The sequence below is a fragment of the Diachasma alloeum genome, unplaced genomic scaffold, assembly GCF_001412515.2.
Source record: "Diachasma alloeum isolate Michigan unplaced genomic scaffold, Dall2.0 Dall_scaffold_00566, whole genome shotgun sequence".
NCBI lineage: Eukaryota > Metazoa > Arthropoda > Insecta > Hymenoptera > Braconidae > Diachasma > Diachasma alloeum.
Window position 1 is genome coordinate 167,938 of NW_021680698.1, and position 21,408 is coordinate 189,345.

General features: G+C 41.8%; 2 protein-coding genes across 5 annotated transcripts in view; both read left to right on the plus strand.

The window, feature by feature from the left end:
* The window catches only part of LOC107043396, a 203,181-nt gene that overhangs the window by 22,058 nt on the left and 159,715 nt on the right, over positions 1–21,408 (plus strand). The gene's annotated exons all lie outside the window — the stretch shown is intronic.
* LOC107043397 lies at positions 4,016–5,136 on the plus strand. The gene is made up of 3 exons (XM_015264897.1): positions 4,016–4,217; positions 4,300–4,535; positions 4,921–5,136. Exons 1-3 carry the CDS (start codon positions 4,029–4,031, stop codon positions 5,069–5,071), a joined length of 576 nt encoding a protein of 191 aa, XP_015120383.1. The 5' UTR covers positions 4,016–4,028; the 3' UTR covers positions 5,072–5,136.

The following is a 21,408-nucleotide window of genomic DNA, read 5'->3' on the forward strand; positions in this document are numbered from 1 at the left end:
TACACCATCGAATGCGACACGGCAATATTAGCCAACAATTCCATTGCGGATATAACGGATGCGAACTTGCTTTCCGCGGGGAGTCTTACTTGTATAAAGATTTAATTAGATATCATAAAATATCAGCGAAAAAGACAGAGGCTATTGCACTACTAGTGTCCAAGACAAATAACAACTGTCTGTACGGTCGCAGTATGTGAGCAAACATTTCATGATTATCATGTTTATATGAAACATTTGAGATACCATATACGAACTGGAACCGAAGTACTTTGCCCAGTCTCAGGTTGTAACAAAAAATATTCATTGCTTTCCTCTTTTACGGGCCGCATGTCATCGTATCATAGACCTACTCAATTTGATCACGTTGAACGAAAAAATCTCGTTTCTTTCCTTGATAAAACGCGTAAAAATAACGAAGATGAACAAATTCACCAAAACCATTATGAGTTAACAGTGCATGAGGAAAATTTTGATATAAATGACGATAGCATTGATGTGAACAGTGAAGATGAATTAAATGATGATTTTTTTAATTTAGCAGATTTTTATCTTAGAATGGAGAGTCAATTTATTGTTCCAGTCGCGACAATACAAAAAATCATTGAAAATTTGCAGATTTTGAATGAGGCAAGCCAGAAATCTGTAGCTGCTCAATTGAAAAAATTATTATCATCAGAAAATTTATCAGAAGGAAAAATTCAGGAAATTATTAATGAGGTCGTTTCTTTAAACACTTTTACTCGCCAAAATGAATTTTTAGATACCGATTACAAACGGAAACTTTTCTATCAAAATCAGCCTCTGTATGTCAGCCCATGCGAAATATTTTTAAAGAAAGAAGGGAACAAGAAATTGTATTTTCAATATATGCCTATCGGAGATACACTAGGAAATTTATTCAAAAATTACAATAACTTCCCTGCCCGGAAAGTTAATAAATAAATCAATCATTTCTTAAAATTGAACGACACACCCAGAAATGATGGAGTATTGAGAGACTTTACCGATGGATTGGTCGTTAGAAATAATGAATACTTTGAGAAAAAGCCGGATGCAATCAAATTGATCTTATATCAAGATAGTTTTCAGGTGGTCAATCCTATTGGGGCTGCAAAGAAAAAACAAAATTCTTGCAGTCTATCTGAGTTTAGGAAATTTACCCGCACATCTTTGTACTCATATCAATACAATTCAGTTGGTTGCCCTATCTACAGAGCGAAATTTTGATCACCATAACGTATATGGGAAAATTGTTGATGATCTCAAGTTATTAGAAAATGAAGGGTTGGAAATAGCACCGGGCGACATACGGAAAGTAGGATTGGCTTTTATCGCAGGGGATAATTTGGGAAGTCATGCATTAGGTGGATTTCTTGAAAATTTCAGCAAAGCCATTTATTTTTGTCGTTATTGTCTCATTCGAAGAGATCAATTCGATAAAAGCATCAAATTTTGTACGCAGTGTGATACAACTCATTATCACCATTTTGAACCTACTCAGAGAACAATTTTTTTTATTGCTTCCTATGATATGCACGCTCAAAAGGCAGTCGAGACAAATAAACCACAGTTTGGCGTGAAATTCAATTCGATCTTCAATCAGCTCAAGAATTTTCACGTCTGTCTGCCAGGGTTACCACCGTGTTTAGGCCATGATATTACTGAGGGTTTCGCAGCATTTGATTTGAAGCTTTTCATTGATTATTTTATAGAGAACGGTTGGTTCACGTATGATGAGATCAATTACAAAATCGAGAATTTTCCATATTCAATAGACAGTCGCAAAGATAAACCCTGTCTTATATTGCCCGACAAGGGCAGAATAGTTGGAGGGGCGTGGCAAATTCTAACATTCATACTCCTTCTCCCTCTCATCATTGCGAATAACATGAAAGATAGTGATGATCCGGTTTGGAAAGCCTTTTTAATCATGTCCGAAATGATCGAAGTAATTTGTTCATACGAAATTCATGAAAAATATTTACCATACTTGGAGAGTTTAATTGATGACTATTTGTTTTTACGTACAAAATTGTTCCCCGACAATCCATTGCGCCCCAAACATCATTACCTAACCCATTACCCTTCATTAATATTATCATTTGGCCCTTTGATGCGTGTATAGACTCCGATTTGAAAGTAAACATAGATTTTTCAAAAAAGTTTTCCGTTGCCTGGGCAATTATAAAAATGTGAATAAAAGTTTGAGTGTGAAACACGAATTATCTCAATGTCTTTTGCGCGAAGGCTCAGATTTCCGTAATGATGTAGAACTGGGGAAAAGTTGCAAGTTTGCAGCTCGAAGGTTCAGCGTTGATATTCAAAATGCCATCAAAGTAATATGTCCCACAATTACAGATATTGATGAATACATGTGTGTCGTAGTAAAAGGGATAATGTACAGGCCAGATCGGGCTTTCATTTTCCGCCAAAATGACATGGGTACTGAATTACAAATCGGAGTGATTGTTCGTATATTCGTTGATGTTTATTCCAATATTTATTTCCTTGTGGAAAATAGAGAAAATAATTTCAATCCAATCTTGCGCACGTACGAACTTGGAAGTCAATTTTATAACGAATGCATATCGTTGAAAACTCTTTATAATTATCATCCACTTCACGTTTATATATTAGATACAATACGATGTATCCGTTTAAAGCATGGAATTGTCGGAAAATGAGTCTCTAGATTTGATTCAATCTCTCCTTGGTGTTTTTCTCAAGTATGAACCTCAACTATTATCCAAAATTTTTATTAATGGCCCCTCCACACTGCTCAATCTTACTAATTATCAATTTTTTTCAGTACAATGTCTTTATACGACGTCACAAATGAGACCACCAGCCCTCGGGCCATCATTGTAGCCAATAATTTAGAGGAGATCATCTCACAATCTGTTATCGAGCTGGCATTACCAAGGGCTGAGTATAAGATATTATATTATTATTTTTACATGATAAAATTGTATGTTCGCCGGGGTCATCGATAGTAATGGACATTTTAATATTTTCAGATTGTTTTGGAAAGCAATGGAGCAGTTATCTCAAACTTCCATGTATTAGAAGTATGGATGGAAAAGTTCAAGGAATTGCCTCAATTTAGAATCGTCCCTAGAAAATAAAATGTGCAAAAACATGAGTCACAGTCCAAGAATTATTTGGATCATCATATTGTGGAGGTGCCAATGGCGACCACTTCATCGTTTACAGAACACTCTGTTCCAACTTATAACGATTCAACAGTACGGATAGCCCCAGCTCCCTTGAATGATGATCTTCATTGTGAGGAGAGTGAGAACAGTGCTGCTGCAGCGAATCAACAAGCAAAGCCAAAACTCTGGTCGTGGTCACAATTGCCTAAGCATATTATTAACCAATGTAGAGATAAGAAACGGTTGGAGAGATGCGATATGGATCTCGTGACGAATCTGGTTGCGTCGCACTTGCTCTTTGCTGTGAAGGATACGAGAATTACGGCAATCAGAGCAATCATCCGTGAAATAATTCAGCAATATCCTGACACGTTCTATGACCGATTAAATGGGAGATTATTGACTACGACAGTCGTATTGGAAAAGAAGATTGCTCAAAATATTTATCACAAGAGAAATCAACGTAAAAGAAATGCAGCAGGGGATGAAATTGATACGACAAGAAGGAAACGAAGGAGACTTGATGAAATGGAACATGTGCTGGATTCACAGGGATGTGTTCGTTGGGAGCCTCCAATTCCTGTCGACCAGAGTGAGGAAACTCAAAGCGTTGCTCAGCAATTTTTGAAGGATGCGGCAAATGCACCAAATGATTCAACAACGCAAATCCTCCATGCCCTCGAGCAATCATATTCGAAGCAGAGGATGGACTTCAGTCATCGCTCAGGACTCATTTTTGAAGCCCTCGAAAATTGGCCGGTTCTCACCCAGGCAGAATTTTTCATGTGGCACGCTAGTGAACTACTTGGAAAGAGCGTGGATACTACCTTCAATGAAGGATTACAGAACAAATCGATAATAATTCAATATATGAAGTATTATGAAATCCAGAGATGTAACAGTGAAAAGCAACAACTGCTGGAGATGAGAAGGATTTTGAATGCAGCGGAGCTTGCTAGACAGCGCCTTCAGTGTGACAACCCTTTGAAAATCGCGACAATTCCAGTCTTGCTAGCCTACTTCAAAGAAAATCAAGATAGGCTATACATCATTAGAGATGTGAGTGATATTTTTTTTTGGAAATTTGAGATTTTTTGAAATTTTGTTAGAATTTTCTCAATGAATAAATATTATTTTTCAGGCTGCCACGACAGAAGATGATCTTGAAGCTTGCATCAGTGCACCAACTCCTACCCTGGTGATTCTAGGAAACTCCTTATATGATAGGTCTGCTTCCTGTAAGATTTATATTGAGAGTAAACCTTGCCTCACAGCTGATAATGTGTTACAAGGTTTCCTTATAACATTCTTGGCCTACTTCGTATTTGGTCTCGAATATCCCAGTCAGATAAAAAGCACACTGGAATTCATCCAGAGGTAAAGTTTCAATATTACACTGATAAAAAATTACATATGAATTTTCAAAATGGAAATCTTTCGAAATTTCTGAGGAGAGTTAATTTAAAGGAAATACAAAATAATCCATGTATTGGAATACTAGTAATTTTCTTGAAAATTCCACGGAAATTGAAATTTCAATTGACGATGGTGCTGAAAATTATGGAAATTCAGACACTATCTTGGATTTTCTATTTTTTTAAATTCAGTGTTAATTTAAGTTTAATTGTCTAATCTATTTTGAAAATTCATTTCATTATTGAAACTTTTATGAGTATTCAATATGAAAAAAATTAGAGCAATGCTAACATCAATGTAACTTAAATTTTAAGGGGACTAACACATAGCCTCATTCATTTTCCAGAATTTTTTTGGACATCAACCCAGAGCTTGGTCATAAGAGAGTGAGCGGGCAAAAAAGACGACGTTCTCAGATTGATGTAAAATCACAGAGCTTGAGTGAGTACATTGAGAAATTCCACGAGAGACTTGCAAACTTCAATAATACTGTATAGATATATAACATGAATATAGAATAGGTCTAGTTATATTTGAATCTACTTTTAACTGAGTGAATCAACTTGCTGATGAAGACTAAAAATAAGTAGATGTTATACTTTACAATAAACTTATTTTTATAAATAATTCAATTAGGTCTAGTAAAAAAAGGAAATAATATTACTATGTCAAAATATATGTATATGTTCGCTTCATTCGTAATAATAATAGATGGAAATTTCAAAATAATGAATGAATTTATTAATAATCATAATAATACTAATAATAAACGGAGAAAATTGGGCCCTAAATGTCCTTAAATTCCAATACCAACCGTATGAATTTTAAAAAAGGACTTCATTTTTCAAGGTTTTAGTTGCCGGTTTATCATAGCCATTCTCAAATATTCATGTCTACATCAAAATTAAATTTCCAAAATGCCTTGAAAATCATAGTTTTTTCTTCAATAATAAAGTCCTTTGTTACTTCAATATTGCGAGCCACAGTCGGCATATCTCAGGCCACCACGGCTAATTTCGTGTTCGCCCCGAAAATTCAAGTCCATTTTCACTTGACGTTTAGGGTTCCGTGTACCTGATATCTACCGGCTGGTTTGGGAAGTTCAAGTGGGAATTACCTGGAACCTTAAGGGATAATCTGACTTGGAAAAAACTTTGCCATCATTTTTCCTTCAAATTTCCTTCAAATTTCAAAACGTTTCTAACAGTGTAGATCTCGCTCTATTAACCCAAACTATAGTTCTTCTGGATAGTTTTTTGTTGTAGAACCATGGTTTGCGGGATTTAACAAAATATTCTCTAAAGAATTCTTTCCCTTTACCTCTTACAACTTCATCCGATCCCTCCATGATACAGATTTCTAAAGTAGAGTCCAGTGATCTCTTTTTGAAATTTTCACGATAGTCAGTGAACGGGATGGTAACGCGATATCTCTGCAACCATGATAGTTGTGAGAAAAAGTTGTAAAACAAAATCTGTCCACTTTTCGATAAGGAACATTTTTTGTTTGAAACTTTTTCCCCTACAGTCAGCCATTTCTGCGATCATTAGTTTTAAATAATTAAATTATTACAAACAAAGAGACTGCCCATAATTTCGCACAATCGGTTATCATATTCGCAATCAAACCTGGAAGACAGAATCCAATAATCAAATCTTCTGGATATCTCAATGGACACCGAAATGCCCCTGGCGTATGGACTACACCTACGAAAAAGGTCTTTTGATAGTTTTTTCTAAAATCATATATTAAAATAATTCTATATTCAATGAGACATGAACAATCGACTTGTGAACTTTTACTACTTCACTACTGATATCATTGCACGAATAATTGAAATTATTAAATTATTTAACTCACTCCTCGGTACGGATAAATTAATTTGTTTTAACCTATATTCCATGACGTCGGAATTAATAGTTCGTATTACGAGATAGAACGAGAAAGATATTTTAAATTGATCTTTCATTATTTGTTGAATCTCTTGGAAGCTAACAGACAGCGTCTTTTTCATCATAAATCTTTTTGTAAAGAGTAATGAAATCTACAAGCAATGATTGTAGAATAAATTTTGAACCCGTCTTTGATCACAATATATTGGGCCAAATCTGCACTTCCAAGAGCATTCACTAATTGAATTTTGATCAGCATATTTTCTCCTGTATCTTGGAATCTAACGGAGATACAATATTTTTAATAAAGAGCTTTTATATAGCTCTTGAAATTTTCTACGGAAAAGGTTCTCACAAAAATCTCTGTATCTGTTGATAAATCTTCAATAATCAATGAAAATGCAATAAATTACGCTCGACTCGATTTAAATCGACTGCGCATGGCGCTTCTACGCTCGAGCGGCGCGCGCATACGTGGGGTGAGCTGAATCGATCAGCTGATATTTAGGGGATGTTGGCGTTGGCATAACTTCAACAATTAATTACGCGAAAATGAAAAATTGTGGAGTAGTACTTCTCGCTTCAATTTTGTAGAGATTTTTTTCCTCTACAAAAGGATATATTTTTCATCTCGACCTGATGAACGAGAATCAGTGATATTAGTAGTAATGTGCTCATTGTCAATAGTTTTTAATTAATTAAAAATATTTCCTGCCAAATTGAGAGATAGGACATTCCGTTATTTTATTCAGCTTAATTTTCTGAACAAGACGGGATCTTTTTTATTAGTTCGGGAATTATTTGAAGATATACCTAAAAATTATGTCAGATAGTCGCATTTTCCCATCAGGCGACCAGACTAGGGTTAATATCAATAAAAATATCAATATCTACATTACAATTGTAAAGTGAAGGGGTAAAAAATCGTGTAAGTGAATTGATTACAAAATAAATTGATCATGATTGTTTTAAAAATTGGTAGAAAAAGTACGATCATTTAATTAATTATACGTGACACGCAGATACCTTCTCTGTATCTGGGTTTTCTTCATCCACCTCTGATACTGAAGCTCCAGCTGTTCTTCCCATCTCGAAAGGTCTCTCAGAATTTGTAATTTTCGGTCAGAATGAAAAAAGGCTCTTATGCGACATATCCCCTGACCACTCATCCATCTCATCAACCAGTTTGAAAGTTTGAAGAAGTTGGCTCTCAATGTGTGCCTCCATGAATTCGATATGAGTCATCTGTGGATGGTCTACTGTAGCAGGAGGTGTCTCCAGTAGTTGCTGTCGCAAAGCTTTCAGTTGTTTCTCATAATTGATTGCGTCAGGATCGAAGGGATGGAGCCCAGTTGCACGAAATCCATTGCGTATGATTGACTCCCAATTTAATTTATCAATTGCTTTCTTTAGAACCCCTCCGAAGTGTTTTTTTTTTCAATCGGTCTCCACCGGTAGCCAGTCTGCATTCTGGAACTACCTTTTTCCACACAGCTTTCAGCGGATGAAAAACTGCAACGTCCAGAGGCTGGAGAACGTCGGTAGAATTAGGATAAAGTGCACTTAGTTCGATGCCATTCTCACGACAGAACTCACTCAGATCTAAAGTCAAATGAGACGAGCGTCCATCCAAATACAAGATAACTGGTAATTTAATTTTGTTTTGATGAGCCACGGGTGAAACGAGTGACGTACCCAGCCAAGAAATGAAGTGGCTGTCATCTATCCACTGTCTGAACGAGCAATAGTGTATTCCTTAGGTATGAGAGATGCAACACCAGCAGGTATTCGCACGTAATTGAACATGATCATCGGTGGTAAGAGTTGGCCAGCTGCATTTCCACAGAGCAGGACTGTGAGACACTCCTTGTTATTATTGTTTACGAAATTATACGCAGATCGTTCGCCTCGTTTTGCTAGCACTTTTTGAACTTGTGGAGACAGGAGGAAGCCAAACTCATCGCAGTTGAATTTCCTTGTCGGTCCAATCTTTTTTTTTTTTTTTTATATATTCCGGCCCTTTCTGCCCTCTGCACCGCATTCGCACTCCTATAGAACATAGGAGTAGCATGGGAAACCACAGAAAACCCATGCCGGTACAGACGGTCACTATATTAGCGACCTCCCGCTCGCCGGAGCCTCCGGTTGAAAAACTCGGTTCCACGGCGAATTGAACTCACAACCTTTCGTACACTAGGCTCGCACCTAGCCGTTTCGGCCACCGACGTCGGTTCGGTCCAATGTTTAATAAATTTTTAGAAATCAAGTAAGCTTTGTGACTACCAAACCACTGGTGTATTCTCTCTTCAGTAACTGCAGCCCGAGTGTAAGTGATATTCTCTGAAAATCGCTCGCAGATTTCTGGATGTCGTCTCTTAAACCTTTCCCACCAGTGTTTTCCAGGACGATCATTAGTGAAAACATCATGTTTGAAATGCAGCAATCAGTTAAACGGTCGGTCCTACCGATTATCCTCGAGCACCATCGGGAACCTTCGGGTGGAGCAGTCAGGGGATCGCGAAACCCCCAAAAAGTAGTTAAACTCTAGCTATTGAGTAGATTGCACGCGTATTCAATTTAAATACTTTCGTCCAGTACATCACCATAATAATAATTCATTAATTCAGTCCAGCAAATTTGCAGTGAATCAACTCAGTTAATTTCAAGGTGACTCTCAACAATTTTTGATCATTAACAGCTATTATAAATTACCAAAGAGTGTAAATAATTTTCCGACTAAAGTGGTTCGATCTCACAACTAAAGTGTGGTGTTTAAATCCGGCTAAATAGTGATTTTCCCAACATCTCCCTCCACATTTTCATCCCACATCCACCCTAAAATTAGTCATTCTCCGAACACATTAACTTTACCCATCGTTTTCATCAGTCTTTGAGCAGAATTCATCAGCTGATCCTTGGTGACAGGATCAAAACCCTGTTCACACATGTAGAAAATCCGTTCTATAAGCCGCTGTTCAGTGACATCTCCTAGAATACTTTCAGGGCCTCGTCTACTTATTACAGGTTTTGAAATGCCTTTTTTCTTGTCGAATAAAGTTGACTTGGGAATATTGAATTCTCTGCTCACTAAGGCAATGGGCATTCCTGCATTTATAGACTTCAGAGCTTTTTGCAAGTCCTCATTGGTGTACCTCGGTGTTGACACTTTCGGTTTTTTAATTTTTACCCTGGAAATTAGAAAAATGAATTTTTTGTTTTAATTTCTTTCTTTATTCATTCTTATCAAATAAAGAAGTAGTTACAGAAAACATATTTTTATGACTGTCAAGGGAATGATGGAGTAGAGAAACATTTGAGGTTATTCTATTGAAAAATATCCGCCCGGTGACTACTCCCACCTGACATTCAGTTGGCCCAGTATCCGGATTCGACATTTTTGATAAAAAATAAAATTTTTTCATGTTATTTTCATTGCATGTGTCATCTACAATTGTTATTTAACTACTAGAAACCCAGGAAAATCTATTTTATACTCACATTTTGCTGTTTGATCCTTACGCTGCATCGAGAGATTTTAACCTTTGCACGCTACAAATGGCTTATCAGACGGTCTCACCATATACCCTCTCACATCAATTATCTTTTTATTATTTTCTGCAACTCGTAATATATCAATAAATACCGTGATTTATGCAGAAATAATTTAGCCCCGAAATGCAGAAAAAAAAGTGTACGTTGATGACTGTCATAGTGTCATTAATGCTAAATCCTGTCGTGAGCGTGCTCTGCACCCGGAAAGTGGGTACCGCCCGGTTACTCGATTCCTCACGGTATGCACTCTTTTGTGTCAATATATTTTGTTGAATATTTCGTGAACCACTCAACGGATTTGATTCTTTTTTTTTTCAAAATATTCCCTTCGACGGCTTCTATCTAGATCAATCAAAATATCTATACATGTTCATACAAAATTTTCGAGATATTTCTGTTTTTACTTCCCAATAGAAACCTTGTTTTTGATCGACTTTTCGATTTTCTAATTTAATTGCAAATGATCTAGAATGTTATGAAACGTGAAGAAATGATGTTTTTAGAAATTGTCTGTGTGTATGTGTGCACATTTGGGTTCGTTTGCCCAGAACTGTCCTCATAACTCAAGAATGGTTAACGGAAAGTACTACTGATAGTAAAATTTGTGCTGAATTTCAGTTCTATCAGTTGCGCAATTCTTGAGATATAGCGATTCCTCAAAAGCATTTTTTGCAAATATTTCCTGAACCATTCGACCAATTCATTTTTTTTAATACTCGCCATACGTATTCAACTAAATTGAAACTAGTGGATTGGGTTGTTGGTCGCTCGTTCCCATGGCGGGTGGGTTGGAGTGGATGTGACCCATTACGGATCGAACCAATAACTTCCTGACCAATTGCCTTTCCGTCATTCATTAGAAAAATCCTTCAATTTTTATGTGTTTAATTTTTTCAATGAAGAAAGCAGAAAAATAGAATGAAAACAAATCAGCTCGCTTTGCTCACTCACAATGTGGGGTGCATGATTAGTGATGTATTGCGATTGGTGTGACCCGTTGGGGCCGCACTCAAAACTTCTCGATTATTATTTTCTACAATGAATGTTAAAATAAGGGATTCATCGATATTCCAACACAAGAAAAGTATAATAAAGAGAAGACGAATCATAAGAATTTATTTGTCAGTCTCAATTCTCTTTATTGATATTCTATTTAGTGTTTTTAAACAAAAATTTGTCAAAAAAATCTAACAAAAAAAATCGTACAAAAATATCACATAGAACATCACCGAAAAAAATATCACAAAAAAAATACTGTGAGATGAGCTAATGATGTTAATGGAAGCGCATTGTGAATCCGCCTCCACCATATCCTCCACGGCCACGGCGACCCCCGCGACCACCACGACCACCACGACCACCACGACCACCGCGCCAAGATCTACAGCTTAAGCCACTGTTACACCCTCGACCTGTGAAAAAAGAGTAATTCTTAATGCCGTCATCATCTTGATATGCGAAATATACATTTACGTCCCCTAACCATGAGATCAACAATAAATTTGATAAAAACTATCTCATAAAATTTTCCCCTAAACTCCCTAATTATCTAAATAATTGAATATTCAACAAAAGTAAAATCGGTTCAACCGATTTATTAAATTCCCACATATTAATTATGGACTTATTTCATTATTTATAGAAAAGTTGTTATCAGTAAAAATCACAACACGTCCTTTATAAAGCATCAAATTTCCTCCAAAAAAATAATTGTTGACATTTCCCCATAAAGTCCCTCATTACCAAGACAATGAACTCATTGAAAATAGTTGAAATTATGGTAACTCAAATATGAACCACGAAATTTTGGAAAAACCACTGGAGCGATTGACTCCAGCGATATTCTGATGTAAATAAGTCCAATCACATTATTTATTCATGAGAAACCCTTGTCTGAGCGATTTTCAAACTTTTCTCCAGGAAATTTTTGAAAAACTACTGGAGTTTCAGCAAATCCTGGAGAAATCACTGGAGTGATTGACTCTAGTGATATCCTGATGTTGACAATCCCAATCACGTCATTTATACAGGAGAAATACTTATCTTAGCCATTTTTAAAGTTTTCTCCAGTAAATTTTGCAAGAACCACTGGAGCGAATCACTCCAAAATCTAATCAGGTCTAAGTTACATGAAGACCTTTCGATTGCGTCATCCATCATCTTGACCGCGCGATTCATTCGGGAGAAATCGTTAACGAAAATTCTGTACCATACAGACCCACATACACACACACACACACACAACGGATCCTTTCAGCGTAGGAACGCCTCTACTACCTGAGAGTTTTCGCAGTTTGGAAGGTGCTGCAACGTAGCGCGTATGCAGGTGGCGGATGGCAGAAAGCGCCCTCCCTGTTTCAAACTTTGGTTTGACACACAGGGTATCGACTAAAGAAAATACGTCGGCGCGGACCAATATCTTCCGAGAAACCCAACTCTAAAAGTGGTGTGCAGGGTGGGCTCCCTATAACAGCCTTACAAAGTTTGCAGTGGCTCTATTTAACAGCCAAACTTAAAATGATCAGTAGTGATGATAACACGAAAATATCCCAGGTGGTAACCCCTCTTCGAGAGGTAAATCCTACCTTTGGTTCCGATCGGGTGCAAGCCCCGGTGGCCAATGCCGGCTCCTTGGATTCTGGGAAGAGCCAACCATCACACTTTTCAAAGGCGGACCACTTGGCCTCTGATGCTACAAGTGGAGCAGAGTCTCAGACTCAACATGTGACGGAGCCTAGCGCATCGAATGGAGGAATGGCGCAGAAGCAGGCATGGGATCGCCATGAAAAGCTTATTGAAGATCTGTTACAGCAGCTAACAGACAAGTCTAGGCGAACCATCAATGAAGGTATTCGCCAGCTCGCAAGAAGCATCCAGGTTTCTGCTAAGCGTCTCAGATCAATGCGTGGAGCCCTACCAAAACAGATGGTAGAGAATGCAGGATCTCAAAAGACGCTCCAAGACCAGGATCTTCAAGACACTGGAGATAAAAAGAAGAGAAATCGGGAATCGCCTGGCACGTACTCCGACTCTCTCAAGAGATCCAAGCAAGAGAAGACTCCAAGCCCACCCAAGCGGGTCACGACACAGTTTCAGGGGAGGGAGACAAAGGGGAATGAACCTTTCTTGCAGGAGCTCACCAAGGACAAACCATCCAAGGGCAAGACCAAACAAGATAGGCACAACAAGGATGAGATCGAAGAAGACCAAGGCTGGCAGAAGTGGAAGCGACGAAGGAAGAAAGGTGACCCGGCTGCAAAGTCGCTATGGGGAAACTCGAACCCGAAGCAGACACAGAAGAAGTTGGCGGCCAGGCCGAAAGCGCTGATCATTCGCCCAAACGAAAAGGAGAAATACTCAGAAATCCTTAGGCGGGTTAAAAAAGACAGGGCCTGCGAGAAAGTCAGGGAATGCGTCGAGAAGATCAGACGTACAGCAACAGGAGACATGCTGATTATCCTGAACAAGAAGACGACCGTTGAGGGCTCCAAGCTACGATCAGCCATTGTGGATCTCCTGGGGGAGGAGGCCGAAATACTGAGTAAGGAGCCGTTGGAAGATCTCGAGATCAAGGATCTCGATCTGGAGACGGAAAAGGAGGACGTTCTTGAAGCCCTACGTAAAGTGGTGGGTGAAGAGCCTAAGATAGGCTCTGAAGTCGCTAGATTCTTACGTATGGCATATGGAGGAACCCAAACCGCCTCGGTGACACTCACTGCAGCTGCCGTGAAGAAAATCCTGGGGGAGGATGATCACGGGAAGATCAAAATCAGCTGGGTGAACTGCCGTATTCGAAGAGTGCAGAAACCGGTCAAGTGCTTCAAGTGCTGGCACTACGGACACCTCGCCACCAAGTGTCGAAGCACAATTAACCGATCTGAGGTCTGCGTGAGATGTTCAGAGAGTGGCCACCAAGCCAAGGAGTGCCAGAAGGATCCTCTGTGCGCCCTTTGCACTGGAAATGGTAACACGAAGAATTGTGCACATGTCGCTGGTAGCAGTAGATGCCCAGCCTACAAAGAGGCACTTCAGAAGCTTACCAGCAAAAGGCAATCATAGGAGGGGAAGGTGCAAGGTGTTACAGCTCAACCTCAATCATTGTGAGGACGCACACGATCTGCTCACGCAAGCGGTGCGGGAGCTGAGACTTGACCTTGTCATGATCTCGGAGCCATATCGACATCTTGGCACTCAATCCTGGATTACTGACGTCAGTGGGAAGGCTGTAATCTGGGCTTGTGGGGATCGTTCTTTCCAGAGCAGCACAGGTAACGCACAAGAGGGCTTCATAAAGGCCAAGGTTGATGGAATTCAGTACTACAGCTGCTACGCCTCGCCAAATCTTTCCTTTGATGAGTTCACGGACTTCCTAGATCGACTGACCGAGGACGCGAAGCAGCACTTTCCCGTGGCAATAGCCGAGGACTTCAACGCCTGGGCAGTTGATTGGGGAAGTAAGAGGAGAAACGCCAGAGAACAAGCTTTACTGGAAGCCATGTCATCGTTGGACGTGGTTTTGCTGAATAGTGGCGATGACTCGACTTTCGTGCGGGGAGAGAAGAGCTCAATTGTGGACCTTACCTTCGTGAGTAGCAACCTTGCAAAAAGGAACTACTCGTGGAGAGTAGCTGACATCTACGCTGCCAGCGATCACCGTGCGATAATCTGGGAGACATGTACTCGCCAGAGAGCCGCCTTAAGGCCTGAAAAGACCAATTGCATTGGCTGGAGAGTGAGCACCTTCAATTCGAGCACTTTTTCAGCAGCNAGTAGCTGATATCTACACTGCCAGCGATCACCGTGCGATAATCTGGGAGACATGTACTCGCCAGAGAGCCGCCTTAAGGCCTAAAAAGACCAATTGCATTGGCTGGAGAGTGAGCACCTTCAATTCGAGCACTTTTTCAGCAGCATTGGATAATCGCCCGATTAGCGGAAACAATGTTACTGAAAAAGCACACAACATCATGAAGAGAGTGACAGAAGCATGCGATGCCACTATGATCAGGAAGCGGAGCACAAACCAGCATCCACCGGTATATTGGTGGAATGACAGTATCGCCATCCTACGGAAGGAGTGTAATAGAGCCAGAACATTGGAACAACGTGGCCGGAAGAAGCCGAACTCTGAAGAACTGCGGATGAGGCATAAGAAGGCACGCCGTAAACTCAGCAGAGCAATCAAGTGCAGTAAGAAGCAATCTTGGAGTGAGCTACTTGCTGAGGTGGAAGATGACCCATGGGGCAGACCATACAAGGTAGTGATGATGCGCCTAAAAAGCCAACCAATGCCGTTACCAACGTGCCCTGAACTGTTGGAGAAAATCGTCGCAGTGCTGTTCCCACAGCAACCAGAATTACACCATACTGGCGAGCAAGATAGGATGATGGCTCCACGAATCACCAAGGAAGAACTGATGGAAGCCTGCAACAAAGTGGGTAACACCAAAGCTCCTGCCCTAGATGGAGTCCCAAATATCGCTCTGAAGTCGGCTATACATGCGATGCCGGAGCTATTCCTGGAAGTGTACAACGAGTGCCTGAGAGGGCACTTTCCCAGCCACGTGGAAGCAGCAGACGCTAGTACTGCTTCCGAAAGGGAACAAACCACCAGACGACCCTTCATCATATCGTCCCCTCTGCATGCTTGATACCGCTGGCAAGATTCTCGAGCGTATCGTCCACCAAAGGATAGAAGCCGCGGTGGAACCTATACTAGCCGGGAATCAATCTGGTTTTCGGAAAGGTCGATCAACCCTAAATGCCATCAACCTTCTCATCGGTACCGCCAGGAAAGCGATTGCAGGGGAAAGATGGCTCAATGGCACGAAGGAGTACTGCTTAGTAGTGACACTGGACATCAAGAATGCCTTCAACTCAGCCAGATGGGACTGCATTAAGAAGGTTCTTGTAGAGCTGAACGTACCTGGATACTTGCAGAGAATGGTTGACAGCTATTTCACCAGAAGGGTCCTCAAGTATGACACGGAGTGTGGCCCCAAGCAGTATGAAATTACAGGGGGAGTACCTCAAGGCTCAGTGAAAAGACGTTGAAGGCTATCATACCCTAGGTGGTATGATAGCTGCATTAAAAAATCAGAAAAATAAATGATAAAAAATACGGAAAAAATAATTAACACAAAACACAATGCTTGGGAAAAAGCCGAAGCATAAAAAACCCAGATATATTTACTTTGATACAAGATTTAAACGATTAACTGCGAATGACGGTATTCACACACACACATGCATCCACACACCAATATTTGTCTAGGAACGCATAAGGCGAACTGTCGACTGAATATGTAGACACACGCGCACTAATAGATAACGATAGGATAAATGCCACACTGAATGTTCAATCGTTGGATTTCGTGTCTTAGATTAAGATTTTTGATTGATAGTTTTTCGGTTTTTTCGTCACTACAGTTTGTGAACGAAAACGATTGATTGATCGATGGTTCCTTTCGGATAATTATTTTGTCGATTATGACAACGATAAAGTCAGGATGATTTGTCAAATGATTAACTTGCAGTTGCAAACGATTTACACACTTGTGGCGTCGGTTAGACTCTGACACACCATCGAGCGTCCCGCACGCTCAGACCCGCCAGACTGGCGCACGGTGGCGCCGCCACCCATTGTCGCCAACATACCAAGCGCGGTTATATTCAAATACGTGTGTTACGATGGAACACTCAATGCTGGGTCCTCTACTATGGAACATTCTGTACGATGGGCTGCTGAAGCTGAAACTGCCACGAGGGACTAAGCTCGTTGCATTTGCAGATGATGTGGCCGTAGTCATCGTTGGAAAATACTTGGAGCAGATAAACCACGTGTTCAATACAACTTTTGAGACTATCCGGAACTGGATGGACTCAGTAGGCCTAAACCTTGCGGAGCACACGACAGAAGCCGTATTGATCATTAGCAGGAAAAAAATCGAGACTATCACGCTGCGAGTCGGATCTTGTGAAATTACCTCACAGCCATTCATTCGATACCTGGGGGTGATGATAGATGCATGACTCAACTTCAAGCAACAAGCGGAGCAAGTGGGTGCCAAGGCGTCGAGCGTTAGATCCACCTTATCACGTCTCATGCCCAACATCGGGGGACCCAAGCAAAGAAGAGCACTGTTGTCTTCAGTGATAACTTCGGTGCTCACATATGCTATTCCCATTTGGGGGGATGTACTTCAACTGCAGGAAGCGCGACGTAAGATCGCACCAGTCTATCGACTCAGTGCCCTTAGAGTCGCAAGTGCATATTGGACGGTTTCTGAGGACGCAGCGTGTGTCATCGCGGGACAGTTGCCGATAGAAATTCTGGCTGAGGAGCGGAAAGCTCTGTATACGCGTAGAAGATCCGAAGCGTTGAGTCCCGAGAAGTTGACGTCTGAAGAGAGGCGAAACAGCCTGAGGCGATGGCAGCTGAAGTGGGACAACCAAGGGGAGATGGACTTACCGCCTGATCCCTAAAATGGATGTCTGGCTGAATCGCGGCCACGGAGAGGTGAACTACTATCTGACGCAGATGCTTTCTGGACACAAATGCTTTAGAGCGTATCTTCATCAATTCAAGCATGGAGATTCCTCGAAATGTCTGACCTGCCCAGAAGTGGATGAAGATGCGAAGCATGTGTTCTTCGCATGCCCGCGTTTCAGCGAGACCAGGCATATCTGGGTGTCTACACTGAAAATGGAAGTACTGCCTGAAAACCTAATGGATGTTCTACTATCATCGCAGGCAGCTTCGGATGCAACGAGTCACTTTGCGGCTGAAGTCATAAAAGAGCTCAGGAAAGAGGAACGCGAGCGCAACGCTGCAACACAGGCGGAAAACCTACTGGAACCTCCTACCTACACCCAACATCTTCGTAGACTAGGAAGACGTACATAAGGTTGAAATGAGGAAGAGCAAACAGCTGAGACCTCCCTCGTGAAGTAATACTTAACGGTGGTGCCGCGAGGTGAAGAAAAGGTCAAAGATTACTAGGGTCATGTTCGGTTTTTGAGTCCGTATGGGTTGCACATTCGCCAAGCAGATACTTGCTCGTGTCGCTACCATCTAGACCTGACCGACACTACACTTCAGACACCACCCGTCTGGAGTGTGTTAGTGCGTAAAGAGCATTTTTCCGTTCATGAACCCAAAAAAAAAAACACACACAGACATGTTGTTTAGAAGTGTTCAGAAGTGTTTTAGACACCGAGAAACGTGGAGAAATTGTAAAAAACTAATGATTCATTTTCAGGGTGATTACAATAACTACCCGATAGATCGGGAAGTTAAAAAGACCATGCCACCCCGAGTAATGTAGTTGATTCTCCTTTTTTTTTCATTTTTTCACTGAAACTCCTTGTGTCCATGATAACTTGAATAATAATCGATAGAACCTTCAAAATTGACAGGATTTTAGGTCTTCAGATAACAAAGTTTGGGTTTCTGGATGAGCGGAATCGGACCAGTATTTTAATAGATATTCAACTTGATATGTGAAACGCTTTGACTCAATATTTCAAAATATTGGTCCGATTTCAATTTTGTTCTTCAAAATGTCGGTCTTGAAGTCATGTTAGAAATCAATAACGATTTGATGAGCCGGGTGGTCGGGAGGAAAAGTGAGATTCGGGTAACGGGTTGATAATTAGCCGGAGGTAATTTGATGAGTTTTCTTTAATCAACAAACTATTATGCACTGAAAATTACACAACACAGAGTTTAATAAATAGATGATTTCCGAGTGGACTGTATACAACTTAACAAAAAGATGATTTGCGATTATAATGTTCGATAATAGCTGCGATAATTTTCCGGCACTTTCACTCGATGAAGTTCGATGGCGTACTACTGATACGACACGCACGATCGTCCTCGTGCGTGTTCGTCGATGCCCGAAGGTTTCCGAGCGAGCAAAATTCGACATTTAGCCCGACTGAAGGATGATTTTCAACATCCCGCCCGCCCTGCGTCACCTCCAGGTGACGATGTATATCTGATGATTATAATGACGTATCACTGTTGACCTTCCAAAAGGTCGTCGTTGATCGGCAAAGGCACCAGCCTGTGGATGGACCTTTGAGTCTCCTGGTTGCCTTTCCTCAGTGTGACAACTCTGGTCAGGTTGTCTTGTCCCGGATGAATTGCGATGACTCGAGTCAGAGGCCACTTGGCTGGTGGCTCCGGCTCGTCAATGATGAGGACCAACGAACCGATTTTTACTTCGTTCGTTGGCTGCTTCCACCGATAGATTTGCTGGTAACGATGAATGCACTCTCGTGCCCAGTGTTCCCAGAAATTCTGAAGCCTCTGGGAGATGATTTGCCATCTGTTCAGTCTTGCTGTGTTGATCTGCTGAAGTGAAGGCTCTGGAATTGTCGTGAGCGCTTCTCCTATGATGAAGTGTCCTGGTGTCAGGGCTGATGTGTCCTGCGGGTCGTTTGTGAGTGGGCAGAGTGGTCGAGAGTTAAGTATGGCCTCGACTTGCGTCAGAAGAGTCGTAAATTCTTCGTACGTCAAGGTCGAGGTTCCGATGACCCTTCGTAGATGATATTTCGTTGATTTCACTGCAGCCTCCCACTTGCCTCCCATGTGCGGCGAGTGAGGAGGGTTGAATTTCCATTTCGTTCCGTCGGATGCTAGCTGATCCCTGATAGTTGCCGATTCGCTTGATGCCTGGTCGAATAACCTTTGAAGTTCTCTCTCTGCCCCGATGAAGTTGACACCCCTGTCGCTGGACAGGGTTGCACAGATGCCCCGTCTCGATGTGAAGCGTTTGTACGCTGCGATGAATCCCTCCGCTGTGAGGTCCGTTACCAGTTCCAGATGTGTTGCTGAAGTAGCAAAACATACAAACAGACAGATGTAAGCCTTGTACATTGTCTTGCTTGCCCCTGATCCTCTCCATCTCAGGATGTTGATTGGGCCTGCGAAGTCTACTCCTGAGTGGAGAAAGACCCTCGATGGTGTCACTCGTCGTGTTGGCAGCTGTCCCATCAGCTGTTGAGCCCTCAATGCTCGATGACGTGCGCAAATTACGCATTTGATGATGTGGGAGCGTACTGGAGCTCGTCCCCCGATGATCCAGTACCTCTGTCTGATGTGTGCCAAAGTTAGTTGAGTTCCTCCATGGAAGCTCCGTTGATGAGCCTCCGCGATGATGAGCGATGATAATGGCGAGTGACGGGGAAGAATGATTGGATTCTTCTCCTCCGGATCCAATGTTGATCGTCTTAGACGTCCGCCCAATCGCATGACGTCGTTATCCAGGTATGGCGTCAACGTTGCCATACGATGATTGGCCGCTAAGGGGTTTCCGTCCCTCAGCGTGTTAACTTCTGCCTCGAAGTAGAGCTGCTGCGTGTATCTGACCCAAAACAGTCTCGCCTCTTCGAGTTCCTCTGGTTCCAATTGTGGAGAATCGGGTAGCGGCTGTCTTCTGAAGCGTTTTGCTGCGCGGTTTACCCAGGCTGTAACCCGCAGTAGCTTTGTGAGTGATGAGTATCTGATGATTAGCGCATTTGCCTCGGCAATCTGCACTGGATGTGAGCTGATGATGGGCGGCCTCGCTTCCTGTGCCGCTTCTGATGATACCTCTTTTGATGATGCTAGGTCCATTGATGATGCTAGCCATTGGTCTGGTGGCAGGACAAGCCATGATGGCCCTGTCCACCATAGATGGTGCTCCGCCAGTTGTTTCGGGGTGAGACCCCTTGATGCGCAGTCCGCCGGATTCTCCTTCCCATTGATGTGTCTCCAAGTTGCAGAGGGCAGGGTATCTCGTATCTTAAGAACCCTGTTCTGTACGAAATCCTTCCAACGGGCAGGGTCCCCGTTGATCCAGGTGATGGCTACCGATGAGTCGCTCCATAGATAAATCTCGATGTAGAGNCAGGACAAGCCATGATGGCCCTGTCCACCATAGATGGTGCTCCGCCAGTTATTTCGGGGTGAGACCCCTTGATGCGCAGTCCGTCGGATTCTCCTTCCCATTGATGTGTCTCCAAGTTGCAGAGGGCAGGGTATCTCGTATCTTAAGAACCCTGTTCTGTACGAAATCCTTCCAACGGGCAGGGTCCCCGTTGATCCAGGTGATGGCTACCGATGAGTCGCTCCATAGATAAATCTCGATGTTGTCCAATTCCAAAGCCCTTTTGACATAAGCCACGAGTTCTGTGACCATGACTGCTGCCGTGAGCTCCAGTCTTGGAATGGTCTTCTTCTTGAGGGGTGCCACCTTGGTCTTGGCACAAACCAAAGTGACAGACGTTCCCGATGTCGCTGCAGATGTACGGAGATAGACCGATGCGCCCATTGCCAGATTTGATGCGTCCGCAAATCCATGAAGTTGAATTTCCGATGTACCGGGCGATAGATGTAGCCA

Coding starts and splice junctions, on each gene's coding strand:
- LOC107043397 (XM_015264897.1), top strand. CDS start 4,029: ATGAAGTATTATGAAATCCAGAGATGTAACAGTGAAAAGCAACAACTG. Junction 4,218..4,299: donor GGCTATACATCATTAGAGAT/GTGAGTGATATT, acceptor ATTATTTTTCAG/GCTGCCACGACAGAAGATGA. Junction 4,536..4,920: donor ACACTGGAATTCATCCAGAG/GTAAAGTTTCAA, acceptor TTCATTTTCCAG/AATTTTTTTGGACATCAACC.